The sequence below is a fragment of the Phyllobates terribilis genome, unplaced genomic scaffold (assembly GCF_046119375.1).
Source record: "Phyllobates terribilis strain yellow unplaced genomic scaffold, ASM4611937v1 Scaffold_1__5_contigs__length_1240528914, whole genome shotgun sequence".
Classification (NCBI taxonomy): Eukaryota; Metazoa; Chordata; class Amphibia; order Anura; family Dendrobatidae; genus Phyllobates; species Phyllobates terribilis.
In genome coordinates, this window is record NW_027362761.1 from 592,057,038 (window position 1) to 592,075,221 (window position 18,184).

At 47.8% G+C, this 18,184-nt stretch overlaps 1 protein-coding gene across 1 annotated transcript in view; it reads right to left on the reverse strand.

Annotated features, from left to right (window-relative positions):
- Nucleotides 1–511: 511 nt before the first annotated feature.
- The window catches only part of LOC141272025 (uncharacterized), a 37,403-nt gene continuing 19,730 nt past the window's right edge, over nt 512–18,184 (reverse strand). Inside the window, exon 2 of the mRNA XM_073682314.1 lies at nt 512–1,614. Coding sequence (XP_073538415.1) covers nt 638–1,614 — 977 coding nt within the window. The 3' untranslated portion in view covers nt 512–637. The remainder of the gene's footprint in view (nt 1,615–18,184) is intronic.

Genomic DNA, 18,184 nt, shown 5'->3' on the forward strand with positions numbered 1-18,184 from the left:
CAATCAAACCATCATATCTACCCTAAAATGGTATCAATAAAAACGTCAGCTCAGGGCATCAAAAAATAAGCCCACACACAGTCCTATATCCTAAAAAATGAAAACACTCTGTGTATCGAAAAATGGCAAAAAAAAGCTAAATCATTTTTTTATTTTTATTTTTACAAAATTTCAGAATTTTTTTTTACCACATACATAAAAAAAAAGCTATGCATATTTGGTATATGTGTTACTCGTACTGACCTGGGAAATCATATTGCGAGGTCAATTTTACCGTCTAGTGAACATGGTAAATAAAATACCCCCAAAAAAATTAGTGAAATTCCAACGCACTTGGAATTTATTTCCCTTTTTCCAGTACACTATATGGTAAAATGAATGTTGTCATTCAAAAGTAGAACTCATCCTGCAAAAAAACAAGCCCTCATATGGATGCATTTACGGAAAAATAAAAAAAAGTTATGGCTCTTGGAAAAAGGGGAGGAAAAAACAAATGCAAACACGGAAATTGGCCATGTCAGGAAGGGGTTAAAGCTATATAATGTTCTCCAGATTCTGAACCTCAAAGTGTTTTTCCCCGTGTAAATTCTCCGATGTTTAACTAGATCTGATCTAACGGTGAAACATTTCCCACGTTCTAAACATGAAGCTGGCTTCCCTCGGTGTGAGATCTTTCATGTCTAACAAGAGTTGATTTATGGGCAAAGCATTTTCCACATGTTGAACATGAAAATGGCTTCTTCCCTGTATGAATTCTTTGATGAATTATGAGATGATGTTTCTGGGTAAAACATTTCCCACATTCTGAACATGAAAATGGCTTCTCCCCTGTGTGAATGCTTTGATGTCTAATAAGAATATATTTCTTAGTAAAGCATTTTCCACATTTTGGGCATGGGTATGGCTTCTCCCCTGTGTGAATTCTCTGATGTCTAACAAGATATGATTTCACAGTAAAACATTTTCCACATACCTGACATGAAAACGGCTTCTCCCTTGTGTGAATTTTTTGATGTCTAATAAGAGTAGGTTTACAGTTAAAACATTTTCCACATTGTGAACATGAAAATGGATTCTCCCCCGTATGAATTGTCTGATGGTTAATTAGAGCTTGTTTCCTGGTAAAACTTTCTCCGCATTCTGAACATGCATATGGCTTCTCCCCTGTGTGAATTCTCTGATGTGCAGTAAGAGTATCTTTCTGATAAAAATATTTCCCACACTCTGAACATGAAAATGGCTTCTCCCCAGTGTGGCTTTTATGATGTCTAACAAGATTATGCTTCTGGTTAAAACTGATCCCACATTCTAAACAAGAAAATGGTTTCTCCCCTGTGTGTTTTTTCTGATGTCTACCCAGATGTGATTTCCAATCAAAACGTTTCCCACATTCTGAACATGAATATGGCTTTCCTTCTGTGTGAATTCTCTCATGTCTAACAAGAGCTGATTTCTTAGTAAAGCATTTTCCACATTCCTGACATGAATATGGCTTCTCCCGGGTGTGAATTCTTTGATGTTTAATAAGAATTGTTTTTTGGGTAAAACATTTCCCACACTCTAAACATGAAAATGGCTTCTCCATTGTGTGAATTCTATGATGTGTCACCAAACCTGATTTCGTGGAAAAACATTTGCCACATTCTATACATAAATATGGTTTTTCACCTAAGGGAACTTTTTGACGTTCGACACCCAATCTGTAACTTGGATTTTGCTTGACAGTCTGTGATGAATCAGGAGATAGGATCTGTTTAACAGGATCAGATGATACATTTCGGATATGAGGGGTGGAGGAAATATCCTCAATATTGGCATTTTTCTCATATGCATATTGAATGATACTACAATCATCTGCATTAACATGTGAAGATTTTGGATGTCCCTCTGAGCTCCCGGTACAGTCATCTGCAAAGAATAAAAACTGATTATATTATTTTATAGCAATATAACCTAATATGACAATTGTATTGACGTTTTATGACATTACAATTGAGAAGTATTCATTTAATAACTAAAATATTGGTTGCAAAATGGATCACAATCTCAGAGCAGGTGTTACGCTCACGCCCGGACTGACTGGCATGAGCGTGGTTAGTGATCCCACTGGACCATGAACCGAGGAGTGCCTGGAGGGGCGTGACTAAGTATCAACTCGGTCCGACCAAGGTCGCACGGCGGCTCAGTCGACTCCGTGAACCAGGGAGGAACCGAGCAGAGGGACCAGGTGCTACTCCAGGTCAAACCCCGATCACAGCTGTTGACCCACACCGGGGAATGCAGGAACGGGCAGGCACAGCTGGTATGCAGACAGGTGGGTACTGGCAGGCACGGCTGGTATGCAGACAGGCGGGTACTGGCAGGCACAGCTGGTATGCAGACAGGCAGATACTGGCAGGTATGAACGCAGGCTGGATAGGGACCAGTACAGACTGGAATACAGGAACAGAGCCGCGGGTGCGGTGGACCAGCAGAGCGGAGCGAAACTGCAGGTGCGGTGGACAAGCAGAGCTGAGCGAAACCGCAGGTGCGGTGAACAAGCAGAGCAGAGCGAAACCGCAGGTGCGGTGAACAAGCAGAGCAGAGCGAAACCGCAGGTGCAGTGAACAAGGAGAGCAGAGCAAAAACCGCAGATGCGGTGGACAAGCAGAGCAGAGCGAAACTGCATATGCAGTGGACAAGCAGAACAGAGCGAAACCGCAGATGCGGTGGACAAGCAGAGCAGAGCGAAAACCGCAGATGCGGTGGACAAGCAGAGCAGAGCGAAACCGCAGATGCGATGGACAAGCAGAGCAGAGCGAAACCGCAGATGCGGTGGACAAGCAGAGCAGAGCGAAACCGCAGGTGCAGTGGACAAGCAGAGCAGAACAGAGCAGAAGGTGCAGGCAGACAGGACAGGGCTCTGTTCACATGGAACAGACTGGAAAATACTGGAAGATAGTTAGAACACAGGAGGTAGATACAGAGGCAGGGAAACGGGACAAGCAGAACCAGATACACACAAGGTACTTACTATGAAGTAGTGAGTGGACACAAAACTCACAAACAGAAGTACAGAGACAGCGAGTTGGAGTTAGGTGCAGGTTCAGACACTGCAGGAAAAGGGAAGGTTCGGACATAGAGACAAACAGGTAACGGGCTAGGACACAGTTCAGACAGGAACAAGATACAGGAACGAGCCTGGGAACTCAGCCCCCAGGGAGGCGGAAACAGACTAGAAGTTACAGATAAAGGCAACAGGCCTGGGTATACAGCCCCCAGGGTGGCAGAACAGACTAGAAGTCACAGATACAGGTAACAGGCCTGGGTATACAGCCCCCAGGGTGGCGGAAACAGACAAGATACAAGACAGGACCTGGCAACTCAGTTGCACAGAACACACTGTAAGAAAGTGTTGCTCAGGCACTGTCAGGCAAAATGTATTTTTGTCCTAGTTTTAAAAATGTTGAAAGGACAGCCAGAGATGTCTTAAATCCCCGCCCCCTGTTCACTTGGAAGGGACCTCCATAGAACTCTACTCTTGCTTCCCCCAAACAAGGAATTTTTATAACCGCCATAAACCTCAGCCCAGAGCAAGCATACTGGTCTACACTGGATTTCCCCTCCAAAGCCCTATTGTGCAACTGTACAAACTTTTAATGTCGAGTTTAATAATGCACATGACTGTCACAAACACATGGACCACATTTTTGGGATGTTCACCTTTTTCCAGTTATGATGGTGTATCTTTCATAACTGGGAAACCACCAGAAACCTAGGAAATGGGTTCTGAGCTTCTGAACGTCATAAAAATATAATATTTGATATCAATCTCCGTGAATACTGGTGACGGCAAACATGATGTATCCATCTTGGATGTGGGGCCCCCCCCATATCAAGATATGGAAGATGAAGGATTTTTATGTCTTGTGCAGCTGGGTGGGTTCACAAAACCGAGCCCCCGTGTGAGGTAAACAACATGGGTGTGTCCTAGTGTTTTGCCTCCTTACTAAAAACCAGAACGTCCATGTTGGCTCATTCCAACCCAGGAACGTCAGACGCAAGCACTCCTCGCTGTGTGGAGGAATCACACCTAATTTCTGGGGAGCCGCCCCCCCCCACAGAATCTGAGACCATCACCTCGTGGTGCGGGTTTTACTATTATTTACCCCTTTTATTTTAATAACTGTTTTATGCATATATGTAAATTGTCTTTTTTATAATATCTTGTATATCTTTTGTAAACACTGCCAACTTTCGGGAGTAAATTATTATTTACCAGCTTCGTTCTTCTTGTCCTATGTTGAGCAAACACATTCCTCACCCACTAATTCACGTTATCTAACGGGTACCCGATCCACCTGTTAAGAGATCGGTGGTGGCAGCATACGGTGTATTTATGTGATATTGTGGTTGAGGGTGGCTGGATTTAGGTATATATACGTTACTGGAAGGAACTGGTGGTATATATACGACCTGTCACATCACGTGCCACAATAGTCGACATAAATGAGAGCAGCTGCGCCCTTTTGCGCATCCTCGGTCAATACCGTGTTTCACCAGCAGGATAAGGGGGCGCCAGAGGGCTGCAAGGTCTGACCAAGTTTTCCTGACAATTGGTGGCAAGAGGTGGGATCATAGGACATTAGTGATCTGGTTTGAGCAATCATTCCTCTCACTAAAAACTTGCACGGTTCTTACCTGGACCCTGCACAAAAGTTTTGAGGATCCAACTCAGTGTTTATTAGATCTGAGACAATACTGTATGTGTAGCAGTCACCCCTACCCTTCTTCGTTTTTTCTTTTCTATTGGTATTTTGGTGATCATAGTCATAGTTGGGGAGCTCTGGTAAACCCTGAAGAAAAAGGACACTCTTATTGGAATATGTATAACCAAAGGCATTGACCCCCTCAGCAAAAACAAAGAACAAATGGCTGCTGCACTGGCGCAACTGGAGGCAGAGCAAGCCCTTCTCCAGACCTCAGCAGGGCAAGGGGTCAGCCGAGATATGGACAGTACTGCTGCAGGGGTCCCACCTGTAGACGCACGCCGCGTCAGCGACCAGGGCAGCCTCGACCCCTATCTACAGATGGCTCTATAGCAACTACCTGCAGAGGAACATGAAGGACGGCTGAAAGTAATTCAGCAGCACCGGGAGGCTGGCGAGCGGAGGCCCAAGCCCAGAAAGAGGCTGAGAGAGGCTGCCAAGCGGCGAGCGGAGGTCCAAGCTCAGGGGGCCCATGAACTGCAGATGGCCCAACACGGGATCTCACCATCCACCTCACGGAACGGTGAGACCAACAATGCGACCCTGTTTAAACCCCGTCCTTTTCCTGTGATGGAAAAGGACGGCGACCTTGACACCTTTCTGAGGGGTTTTGAAAAGACTTGCAGACAGTACCAGTTGCCTGTGGATCAGTGGGCCCGGTACTTAACTGCAGGGCTGCGAGGCAAAGCTCTGGATGTGTTTGTGGCTCTTCCTCAGGGCCTAGATGGGAACTATGATTCCATAAAGCAGGCCCTAATCCAGAGGTTCCAACTGACTCCTGAGGTGTATCGTAAAAAGTTCCGGAGCCTCCAACATGGACCGCACGACAGTTACAGCGATGTGGTGCATGGGCTCAGAACCAACTTTGAGCAGTGGATCCAAGGACTGTCAGCGACCACCTTTGAGCAGCTAAAGGACCTGATGGTGAAAGACCAGTTCCTGCATCTGTGTCCGACTGAGGTATGGCAGTTCGTGATGGATCGGGAGCCACCAGATGCCAATAAAGCAGCGCAGATCGCAGACACCTACGAGGCCAACCGGAGACCGGAGGTGCGGAAGCCGGTCGTCGCCAGCTGGAAAGGGGGTAAGCCATCAACCACCATCCCTGCCCCTGCCATCCGACCTTCCAGAGGCCTTGTCCCCGTTACCAACGCAGGGCCTGCATCTGATGCCCGCAAGTGTTATTTCTGCAACCAGACTGGTCATCTCAGCGCCAATTGCCAAGAGAAGCAGAGGAAGAACCCCCCCATCCAAGGCCCCAGGGCCTAGTGCATCAGTTCTTTTGGTGGGTGGGCCGGTTGGGAGGGCCTGTGAAAACTTGTAGTCTGTCACTGTGGGGGACACTGTCATTGTAGGCCTCAAGGACACTGGGGTTGAACGAACCCTCATCTGACACGAACTGGTGTCTGCTGAAGAGCTTATTCCGGGAAAGACCCTGACTGTCACCGGGATTGGGGGCGTCTGTAGCCCCTTGCCCATGGCCGGGTTTTTATTGATTGAGATGCGGGGAGTGGGGTGAAGGAAGTGGGAGTATCTGAAAACCTACCTGCAAATGTTTTTTTGGGAACTGATTTGGGGAGGATGTTTGCTTATTATGTCCCTGACACCCCTCCCCGATCTGATACGGTTGGTAAGGTTAATGCTGATAATGTGAATGTCAAAGCTTTACCTGATGATGATGATGATGTATTTGAAGCTACAGGAGAACTCAGCCATGTCACGCTGTGGGGTGATATTGCTGAGGATCCCCTAGCAGGAGCAAGTGTCAGTGCTAAGGGTAATGGGGAGAGGCACGGGGACCATGAAGCAGGTGGTGCTGTGCCAGCGACCAGTGTCACAACAGACAGTGATCTGGCTGATGGTAGCTGCCCCATAAGTAGCACTGCGCCTGAGGTAATGGGGAAGGATGGGGAAGTAGTACTCATAGCCGCGCAGGCTGATGGGATGGTGTTATCCCCCGGGGAGAGGGCCTATATAGCCGCTGTTACCCGCAGTCAGAGTGCCCAGAACGCAAGTAACGCCCTGCCTTCTAGACCCTTCTCGGACAGAGGAATAACGGAATCAGTTAGGGACCCAGAGCCGGTCCCAGAGGGTCCCAGTGAGGACGTGGCCTTAACTTCACTTCTGGCTTCCTCCAGCCAGGAGTTTGAGGCAGCTCTGCACTCAGATGCTAGCCTAGAGACGTTAAGGAGCCTCGCTGAGAAACCCACCTCCGAGTCGGATAAGGAGAGGGTATTCTGGGACCAAGGGAGGTTGTACCGGGAGACAGTTCCCTGTACACCCCAACAGGAGTGGCTGAGGGAAAGACAGCTGGTCGTCCCCTACCAATTCAGGGATGAGTTGTTGCGGATTGCCCATGAGATTCCACTTGCTGGACACTTGGGGGTCAGCAAAACCAAGGCCCGGCTGTCTCACTACTTTTATTGGCCCAAAATGGGGATGGATGTGGTGAACTACTTTCGCTCCTGTACCATGTGTCAAAGAGTGGGAAAGTCAGGGCCGGCTCCCAAAGCCCCCCTGATCTCTTTGCCAGTGATAGAGGAGCCTTTCCAGAGGATTGCTGTGGACATTGTGGGACCACTGGCCATACTCAGCAGCTCTGGAAAACGTTTCATCCTTACTGTGGTAGACTATGCTACATGGTATCCGGAGGCAGTAGCCCTGTCCTCAATTAGGGTGGATAAGGTGGCAGACGCCCTCTTGGCCATCTTTTCGCGAGTTGGCTTCCCCAGTGAGATGCTTACTGACCAGGGGACCCAGTTCATGTCTCGCTTAATGGAGGCCCTATGTAAGAAAATGCAGGTGCAGCATCTGGTATCAAGCGCGTATCATCCCCAAACCAATGGTTTGTGTGAGCGATTCAACGGTACCCTCAAACAGATGTTAAAAATGCTGGTTGAGACCCAGGGACGCGACTGGGAGCATTACCTCCCACACCTGATATTTGTTTACAGAGAGGTTCCACAGGCCTCGACGAGGTTCTCCCCCTTTGAGCTCCTGTATGGCAGGCGTGTCCGAGGACTCCTTGGGTTGATAAGGGAATCCTGGGAAGAAGAGCCGGGCTCCCCAGGAGTGTCCATCGTGGAGTATGTCATGTTCTTCCGTGACAAGATGCAGACCTTGACGCAGTTGGTGCATGAAAACATGGCGCAAGCCCAGGCTGACCAGAAGCATTGGTACGACCAGAACGCCCGAGAGCGGACCTACCAGGTGGGTCAGAAGGTGTTCGTGCTGGTCCCCGTACCAAAGGACAAGCTTCAGGCGGCCTGGGAAGGCCTGTACGTCATTCACCAACAGCTCAACCCGGTCACCTACGTGATCACTCTTGACCACGCGCGGGGTAGGCGGAAGGCTTTTCACGTTAATATGATGAAGGCTCATTAAGAACGTGGAGCCTGCGTCCTACCGGTCTTCAGCCTGCCCGAGGATGGGGAGGACGACCCCCTCTTGGACATGCTGGCCCAAGCGAAGGCCAGCGGGTCCCTAGAGGATGTAGAGATAAGCGCCTTGCTATCCGCACCCCAGAGGTCTCAGATGCGAGCAGTGCTGAAACCCTTCCAAGCAGTGTTCACCAACATGCCTGGCAGGACTGAGGTGGCGGTCCATGAAGTGGACACCGGGAATCATGCCCCACTCCGGCGGACAGCCTATCGAATCTCAGACGAGGTGCAGCATATCATGCGCCAGGAGGTTGAGGAGATGCTGAAGTTGGGGGTGATTAAGCGGTCCAAGAGCGCGTGGGCCTCACCTGTAGTCCTCATGCCAAAGAAGGACCGGACCACCCGGTTCTGTGTGGACTACAGGGGGCTCAATGCTATCACAACCTCTGATGCACAACCAATGCCACGCAGTGAGGAGCTGCTTGAGCGGTTAGCCAGCGCGAGCTATCTCTCCATTATGGATCTGAGTCGGGGATATTGGCAGATTCCCTTGAGTCCCAAGGCCCAGGAGAAGTCCGCCTTTATCACCCCCTTTGGATTGTATGAATCCACGGTCATGCCTTTTGGCATGAAAAATGCCCCTGCCACTTTCCAGCGAATGGTCAACCACCTGCTCCAGGGACTGGAGAGGTACGCAGTGGCGTACCTGGATGACATTGCCGTCTTCAGTCCCACCTGGGAGGAACACCTCGAGCATCTGCGGCAGGTGCCCGGGTGCATTCACCAGGCAGGCTTGACCATCAAGCCTGGAAAGTGCCAGATGGGCATGAACGAGGTCCACTACCTGGGGCACCGGATAGGTGGGGGTACTCTGAAGTCAGAGCCTGGGAAGGTGGACGCTATCATGTCCTGGCCCACCCCCAGGACCAAGAAGCAGGTGCAGTCCTTCTTGGGCACCGCAGGGTACTATAGACGCTTTGTACAAGACTATAGTAGCCTTGCGAAGCCCTTGACAGACCTCACCAAGAGGAGCCTACCCCATCCAGTCAAATGGACAGATGAATGCGAGGTGGCCTTTCGGGCTTTGAAGGCTGCCCTGAGCAGCTCCCCTGTGCTAAAGGCGGTCGACGGCACACGGCCATTCTTCGCACAGACCGACGCCAATGAGTTTGGCCTCGGTGCTGTGCTCAGCCAGGTCGATTCGACATAAATGAGAGCAGCTGCGCCCTGTTGCTTATGCTCGGTCAATACCGTCTTTGACCAGCAGGATAAGGGGGCGCCAGAGGGCTGCAAGGTCTGACCAAGTTTTCCTGACAGGCACCTCCTACTGGGTGGAGGGGGTTTAAGTATCCAGTGACTCACAGCAATAGGCTGGGGAGGCATTAGGAGTGCGCACACAGTAACTATACGAAACTGGTCTCACCATCTTGGTGACTAGGATGCTTCCTCCCATCGAGCCATCCTCAGCAACAGATGAAGTGAGTGAAGTACCAGGAACAGGACACAGGAAAGTCTCTCTCCATTTGTTAATATCGGGTAGCACCCCAAAGGATTCACGGAACAACTGGAGATCCTCCACCGGGTTGGAGGGGTGCAGAGACTTGGGGGTAACTACCGCCTTGACGTACACTTTGCCAAGCTTACTGGATGAAGTGGGCGAAGTACCAGGTACAGGGTGCAGAAAGGTCTCTCTCCATTTGTTATCAGGTAGCACCACAGAGGATTCAGGAGACAACTGAAAGTCCTCCTCCATTGGGACTGCTCCAGGATATTGGGAAGGGAAGCTTTAGCAGAAGCTTCAGGGTTAGGGTCATCGAAGACCATTAGAAAGGCCACCAGGAAGGCCTGCAGGTCAGAGATGATTGGATCACATGCTTCCCATAGGGGGGTGATCCAATTCAAGGCATCACCCGCTAGGTAGGACATCAGAAATGCTACTTTAACCCGATCAGTGGGAAAATAGTGAGCATAGAATTTGTAATGCAGCATGCACTGCTCCACAAATGCACGGCTTTGTTTTGGATCCCCATAGTAACGAGGTGGATCCGCAGGGACGAGTGCTGATAGTTCCATTTGGGCTGGTGCGTAAATCGCCTGGATTTCAGCTTGAGAAAAAAAAAATTTCCTTGGTGCATGTATTCACCAGACAAGGATTCAAATGTCTCCAAGAGCGAAGGGCAGTGGGGCTCAATGGGGACCATGGCCTGAGCAAACTGTTACGCTCACGCCCGGACTAACTGGCATGAGCGTGGTTAGTGATCCCAGTGGACCATGAACCTAGGAGTGCATGGAGGGGCGTGACTAAGTATCAAGGTCGCACTACGGCTCAGTCGACTCCGTGAACCAGGGAGGAACCGAGCAGAGGGACCAGGTGCTACTCCAGGTCAGACCCTGGTCACAGCTGTTGACCCACACCGGGGAATGCGGGAACGGGCAGGCACAGCCGGTATGCAGACAGGTGGGTACTTGCAGGCATGGCTGGTATGCAGACAGGCGGGTACTGGCAGGCATGGTTGGTATGCAGACAGGCTGATACTGGCAGGTATGAGCGCAGGCTGGATAAGGACCAGTACAGACTGGGATACAGGTACAGAGCCGTGGGTGCGGTGGACCAGCAGAGCGGAGCGAAACCGCAGGTGCGGTGGACAAGCAGAGTGGAGCGAAACCGCAGGTGCGGTGAACAAGCAGAGCGCAGTGAAACCACAGGTGCGGTGAACAAGCAGAGCGGAGCGAAACCGCAGGTGCGGTGAACAAGCAGAGCGGAGCGAAACCGCAGGTGCGGTGAACAAGCAGAGCGGAGCGAAACCGCAGGTGCGGTGAACAAGCAGAGCGGAGCGAAACCGCAGGTGCGGTGAACAAGCAGAGCGGAGCGAAACCTCAGGTGCGGTGAACAAGCAGAGCAGAGCGAAACCTCAGGTGCGGTGAACAAGCAGAGCAGAGCGAAACCTCAGGTGCGGTGAACAAGCAAAGCGAAGCGAAACCGCAGGTGCGGTGAACAAGCAGAGCAGAGCGAAACCACAGATGCGGTGGACAAGCAGAGCAGAGCAAAACCGCAGATGCGGTGGACAAGCAGAGCAGAGCAAAACTGCAGGTGCGGTGGACAAGCAGAGCAGAACAGAGCAGAAGGTGCAGGCAGACAGGACAGGGCTCTGTTCACAAGGAACAGACTGGAAAATACAAGAAGATAGTTAGAACACAGGAGGTAGATATGGAGGCAGGGAAACGGGACAAGCAGAACCAGATACACACAAGGTACTTACTATGAAGTAGCGAGTGGACACAAAACTCACAAACAGAAGTACAGAGACAATGAGTTGGAGTTAGGTGCAGGTTCAGACACTGCAGGAAAAGGGAAGGTTCGGACATAGAGACAAACAGGTAATGGGCTAGGACACAGTTCAGACAGGAACTGAACCAGGAACAAGATACAGGAACGAGCCTGGGAACTCAGCCCCCAGGAAGGCGGAAACAGACTAGAAGTTACAGATACAGACAACAGGCCTGGGTATACAGCCCCCAGGATGGCAGAACAGACTATAAGTCACAGATACAGGTAACAGGCCTGGGTATACAGCCCCCAGGGTGGCTGAAACAGACAAGATACAGGACAGGACCTGGCAACTCAGTTGCACAGAACACACTGTAAGAAAGTGTTGCTCAAGCTCCTCCTACTGGGTGGAGGGGGTTTAAGTATCCAGTGACTCAGCAATAGGCTTGGGAGGCATTAGGAGTGCGCACACAGTAACTATAAGAATCAGGCAGTAACCGCGCCGCCGCCCTAAGCAATCAGACAAGAGACACAGCAGGTAGTGGAGCAAAGTGTGCAGCCTGGACTGATAGGTAAGATGGCGGTCTTGCATGGTGGGAGGTGGTAAGCCATGCCAGCACGCCGCCAGGGATGTTACAGCAGGGACCACTAGGTCACAATCTTATGATAGCAGGTTTTTCTATTCCGGTTTTCCACGTCTGTGTTCAAGACATTGTCATGTTTTGTATGTCCTGTAACGCCGGCGCCTTTGCCTACTTGCCTCTCTCCCTCAGCAGAGGCGCCGACTCCGGTACCACCGTGGCCCCCAGCCGGAATTTCCAGCTCCACCTTCCTCCCCTTGCTCTGACACCGCCCGGGGTATTTACTTGGCGTGGAGATTCCTGGGCACCGTGCTTAGGGCACGCGGGTTGCAAAATGGATCACAATCTGAGAGCAGGGACCACTAGATCACAATGTTATAACAGGTTTTTCTGTTGCGGTTTTCCACTTCTGTGTTGAAGACATCTTCATGTTTCATGACTGATGTCTGTCACCGCTCTTTTCTCAGAAAATTGCCCAGTGGAGAATCATAAGTGAACTTGTTGGTCAAAACTGTTAGGTGTTGTCCATCACAATCCCTAGCAGCATTCACAACTATTTAGATGCCACAGAAATGGTTACATGGTTCCAATCTCTGGGCACACAACTAAATTGCAGAGTGTCGATGGGTTACCGTGGATGCTGGGTGCTCACTGAAGGCCCTGTCGACATAATTTTAGTGCTCCTTTTAATTTATTTGCTGAAAATCTATTATTAATAAAAAAATAAGTAATAATAATTAAATTAATTAAACAAAACAAAAAATATACTGTAATTTTCAGACTATAAGACAAATTTGGGAGAAAAATGGGAGGTGTGTCTTAAAGTCCGAATGTAGATTATCGGGGGAGTTGTGGCGGTGGTGGAGCGGCATCACAGGAGGCAGGGTCCCTTCCTCAGGAAGCTGGCGAAGGTAGAAGTGTGGCGATACTGCCGTCCCGAAGTCGGTGGTGAGCAGAGTTGAGTGCATTGCTTTCCTGGCGGACATTTTCCTGAAGCCATGAGTCGCCAGAGGCTGCGCATGCGCAGACTGGAATATCGGTCCAGCTGAGATCTCAATCTACGCATGCGCCACAAACTAATGTACTCCACTCTGCCTCACCACTGACACCGAGACTGCAGCATTGCACCGCTGGGACACCTCTTCCTCCCACCCAGAGCCTGCAGCATTGCCCCACTTCTGCCGCCGCCGGCTTCCTGAGGAAGGGACCATGCCTCCTATGACCCCACTCCGCCGCTCCACAGGTAAGATTTTATTTTCCTATTTTCCTCCCCAAAATTTGGGGTGCTTCTTATGGTCTGGGGTGTCTTATAGTCCGATACAGTGTGTGTGTATAAACAGTGGGTACGGAAAGTATTCAGACCCCTTTACATTTTTCACTCTTTGTTTCATTGCAGCCATTTGGTAAATTCTAAAAAGTTCATTTTTTTTCTCATTAAAGTACACTCTGCACCCCATCTTGACTGACAAAAAACAGAAATGTAGAAATTCTTGCAAATTTATTAAAAAAGAAAAGTTGAAATATCACATGGTCATAAGTATTGAGACCCTTTGCTCAGACACTCATAGTTAAGTCACATGCTGTCCATTTCCTTGAGATGGTTCTACTCCTTCATTGGAGTCCAGCTGTGTTTAATTAAACTGATAGGACTTGATTTGGAAAGGCACACACCTGTCTATATAAGACCTCACAGCTCACAGTGCATGTCAGACCAAATGAGAATCAAGAGCTCAAAGGAACTGCCCAAGGAGCTCAGAGACAAAATTGTGGCAAGGCACAGATCTGGCAAAGGTTACAAAAGGTTCCTAAGAGCATAGTGGCCTCCATAATCCTTAAATGGAAGAAGTTTGGGACCACCAGAAGTCTTCCTAGACCTGGCTGTCCAGCCAAACTGAGCAATCGTGGTAGAAGCGCCTTGGTGAGAGAGGAAAAGGAGAACCCCAAGATCACTGTGGCTGAGCTCCAGAGATGCAGTAGGAGATGGGAGAAAGTTCCACAAAGTCAACTATCACTGCAGCCCTCCACCAGTCGGGCCTTTATGGCAGAGTGGCCCGATGGAAGCCTCTCCTCAGTGCAAGACATATGAAAGCCCGCATAGAGTTTGCTCAAAAACACATGAAGGACTCCCAGACTATGAGAAATAAGATTCTCTGGTCTGATGGGACAAAGATAGAACTTTTTGGTGATAATTCTAAGCGGTATGTGTGGAGAAAACCAGGCACTGCTCATCACCTTCCCAATACAATCCCAACAGTGAAACATGGTGGTGGCAGCATCATGCAATGGGGGTGTTTTTCAGCTGCAGGGAAAGGATGACTGGTTGCAATTGAAGGAAACATGAATGCGGCCAAGTACAGAGATATCCTGGATGAAAACCTCTTCCAGAGTGCTCTGGACCTCAGACTTGGCCGAAGGTTCACCTTTTAACATGACAATGACCCTAAGCACACAGCTAAAATAACAAAGGAGTGGCTTCAGAACAACTCTGTGACCATTCTTCACTGGCCCAGCCAGAGCCCTGACCTAAACCCAATTGAGCATCTTTGGAGAGACCTGAAAATAGCTGTCCGCCAACGTTCACCATCCAACCTAACGGAACTGGAGAGGATCTGCAAGGAAGAATGGCAGAGTATCCCCAAATCCAGGTGTGAAACACTTGTTGCATCATTCCCAAGAAGACTCATGGCTGTACTAGCTCAAAAGGGGGCTTCTACTCAATACTGAGCAAAGGGTCTGAATGCTTATGACCATATGATATTTCAGTTTTTCTTTTTTAATAAATTTGAAAAAATTTCTACATTTCTGTTTTTGTCAGTCAAGATGGGGTGCAGAGTGTACTTTAATGAGGAAAAAAATGAACTTTTTAGAATTTACCAAATGAAACAAAGAGTGAAAAATTTAAAGGGGTCTGAATACTTTCCGTACCCACGGTATATACTGTATATGTACAGTACAGACCAAAAGTTTGGACACACCTTCTCATTTAAAGATTTTTCTGCATTTTCATGACTATGAAAATTGTACATTCACACTGAAGGCATCAAAACTATGAATTAATACATGTGGAATTATATACTTAACAAAAAAGTGTGAAACAACTGAAGGTTGTGTGTCCCCAAAGTAGCCACCTTTTACTAAGTAAAGAAAAACGAGTGGCCATCATTACTTTAAGAAATGAAGGTCAGTCAATCCGAAAAATTGGGCAAACTTTGAAAGTGTCCCCAAGTGCAGTTGCAAAAACCATCAAGCGCTACAAAGAAACTGGCTCACATGAGGACCGCCCCAGGAAAGGAAGACCAAGAGTCACCTCTGCTTCTGAGGATAAGTTTATCCGAGTCAACAGCATATGTCTTATATTCTAGGTTCTTCAAAGTAGCCACCTTTTACTTTGATGACTGCTTTGCACACTCTTGGCATTCTCTTGATGAGCTTCAAGAGGTAGTCACCGGAAATGGTTTTCACTTCGCAGGTGTGCCCTGTCAGGTTTAATAAGTGGGATTTCTTGCCTTATAAATGGGGTTGGGACCATCAGTTGTGTTGTGCAGAAGTCAGGTGGATACACAGCTGATAGTCCTACTGAATAGACTGTTAGCTGCTTTTTTCTTGCCATAATACAAATTCTAAGTAAAGAAAAACGAGTGGCCATCATTACTTTAAGAAATGAAGGTCAGTCAATCCGAAAAATTGGGCAAACTTTGAAAGTGTCCCCAAGTGCAGTTGCAAAAACCATCAAGCGCTACAAAGAAACTGGCTCACATGAGGACCGCCCCAGGAAAGGAAGACCAAGAGTCACCTCTGCTTCTGAGAATAAGTTTATCCGAGTCACCAGCATATGTCTTATATTCTAGGTTCTTCAAAGTAGCCACCTTTTACTTTGATGACTGCTTTGCACACTCTTGGCATTCTCTTGATGAGCTTCAAGAGGTAGTCACCGGAAATGGTTTTCACTTCACAGGTGTGCCCTGTCAGGTTTAATAAGTGGGATTTCTTGCCTTATAAATGGGGTTGGGACCATCAGTTGTGTTGTGCAGAAGTCAGGTGGATACACAGCTGATAGTCCTACTGAATAGACTGTTAGTTGCTTTTTTCTTGCCATAATACAAATTCTAAGTAAAGAAAAACGAGTGGCCATCATTACTTTAAGAAATGAAGGTCAGTCAATCCGAAAAATTGGGCAAACTTTGAAAGTGTCCCCAAGTGCAGTTGCAAAAACCATCAAGCGCTACAAAGAAACTGGCTCACATGAGGACCGCCCCAGGAAAGGAAGAGCAAGAGTCACCTCTGCTTCTGAGGATAAGTTTATCCGAGTCACCAGCCTCAGAAATCGCAGGTTAACAGCAGCTCAGATTAGAGACCAGGTCAATGCCACACAGAGTTCTAGCAGCAGACACATCTCTACAACAACTGTTAAGAGGAGACTTTGTGCAGCAGGCCTTCATGGTAAAATAGCTGCTAGGAAACCACTGCTAAGGACAGGCAACAAGCAGAAGAGACATGTTTGGGCTAAAGAACAGAAGGAATGGACATTAGACCAGTGGAAATCTGTGCTTTCGTCTGATGAGTCCAAATTTGAGATCTTTGGTTCCAACCACCGTGTCTTTGTGCGATGCAGAAAAGGTGAACGGATGGACTCTACATGCCTGGTTCCCACCGTGAAGCATGGAGGAGATGGTGTGGGGGTGCTTTGCTGGTGACACTGTTGGGGATTTATTCAAAATTGAAGGCATACTGAACCAGCATGGCTACCACAGCATCTTGCAGCGGTATGCTAATCCATCCGGTTTGCATTTAGTTGGACCATCATTTATTTTTCATCAGGACAATGACCCCAAACAACCTCCAGGCTGTGTAAGGGCTATTTGACCAAGAAGGAGAGTGATGAGGTGCTACGCCAGATGACCAGGCCTCCACAGTCACCAGACCTGAACCCAATCGAGATGGTTTGGGGTGAGCTGGACCGCAGAGTGAAGGCAAAAGGGCCAACAAGTGCTAAGCATCTCTGGGAACTCCTTCAAGATTGTTGGAAGACCATTTCCGGTGACTACCTCTTGAAGCTCATCAAGAGAATGCCAAGAGTGTGCAAAGCAGTCATCAAAGCAAAAGGTGGCTACTTTGAAGAACCTAGAATATAAGACATATTTTCAGTTGTTTCACACTTTTTTGTTAAGTATATAATTCCACATGTGTTAATTCATAGTTTTGATGCCTTCAGTGTGAATGTACAATTTTCAAAGTCATGAAAATACAGAAAAATCTTTAAATGAGAAGGTGTGTCCAAACTTTTGGTCTGTACTGTATATATATATATATATATATATATATATATATATATATATATATATATATATATATATTGTAAGGCAGCGCTAGTCATCATACTGGGGGATACTCGCTGCATCTGGTCAATTATATATATATATATACATATACACACACTGCTCAAAAAAATAAAGACCCCAGAGAATCCATAAAAAATAAAATTCAATTGCTGGAAGAAGATAGTACAAGATGGAACAAGATAACAAGGGAGGAAATATAACAGTGCTGCCACAGGGTTATGAAAAGCGAATTATAAGTTGGTATAATTCTACCTTTACTTTACGACACTATGAAAGTACTTGAGAAATACCAGTTATTAGATACTTTTCACTGGGATGTGTAATTCATCCCCTGTATGAGTTGTTATCTGATAACTTTTGTTAAGTCCGAGTGGGTGTAAATTCATTAGGTGCCAAATACTTTACTAATATCTCCGCAACATTGAGGAGAAATGTAAAAAACAAACGTACGTTTTATTCTGCTCTGCAGCCGCTATTACATCGTGTGTCCAGTTGAGCAAGAAATTTGGTTAAAGGTCCTCTTTAAGGTCATGGCCCATTGAGAGGTTCGCCATGATGTGGCAGTGGGCTTCATGCAGTCAGAATATAAGAATATAAAACTAAGAACCTCATGATCAATGTATACATTTTGGATGTGTGGACCAGGGCTATTTCTACAGCTATGAATAGACGGTTTCATTTTGAGAGCGTCTCTGTCTTTTTAGATGGGTTTCAGGATAGAGAGCGCCTGGAGTTCATTTACTTTGAGCACAGATTGTTATTGCCATCAGAAACACAACGTTTAGGGAACCTGATGGATGCCTCCTAGAGAGGCTCGAAGGGTTTTAGTTAACCCTGTAAGAAACAGGTTGAGATTCCGAGATTCCAA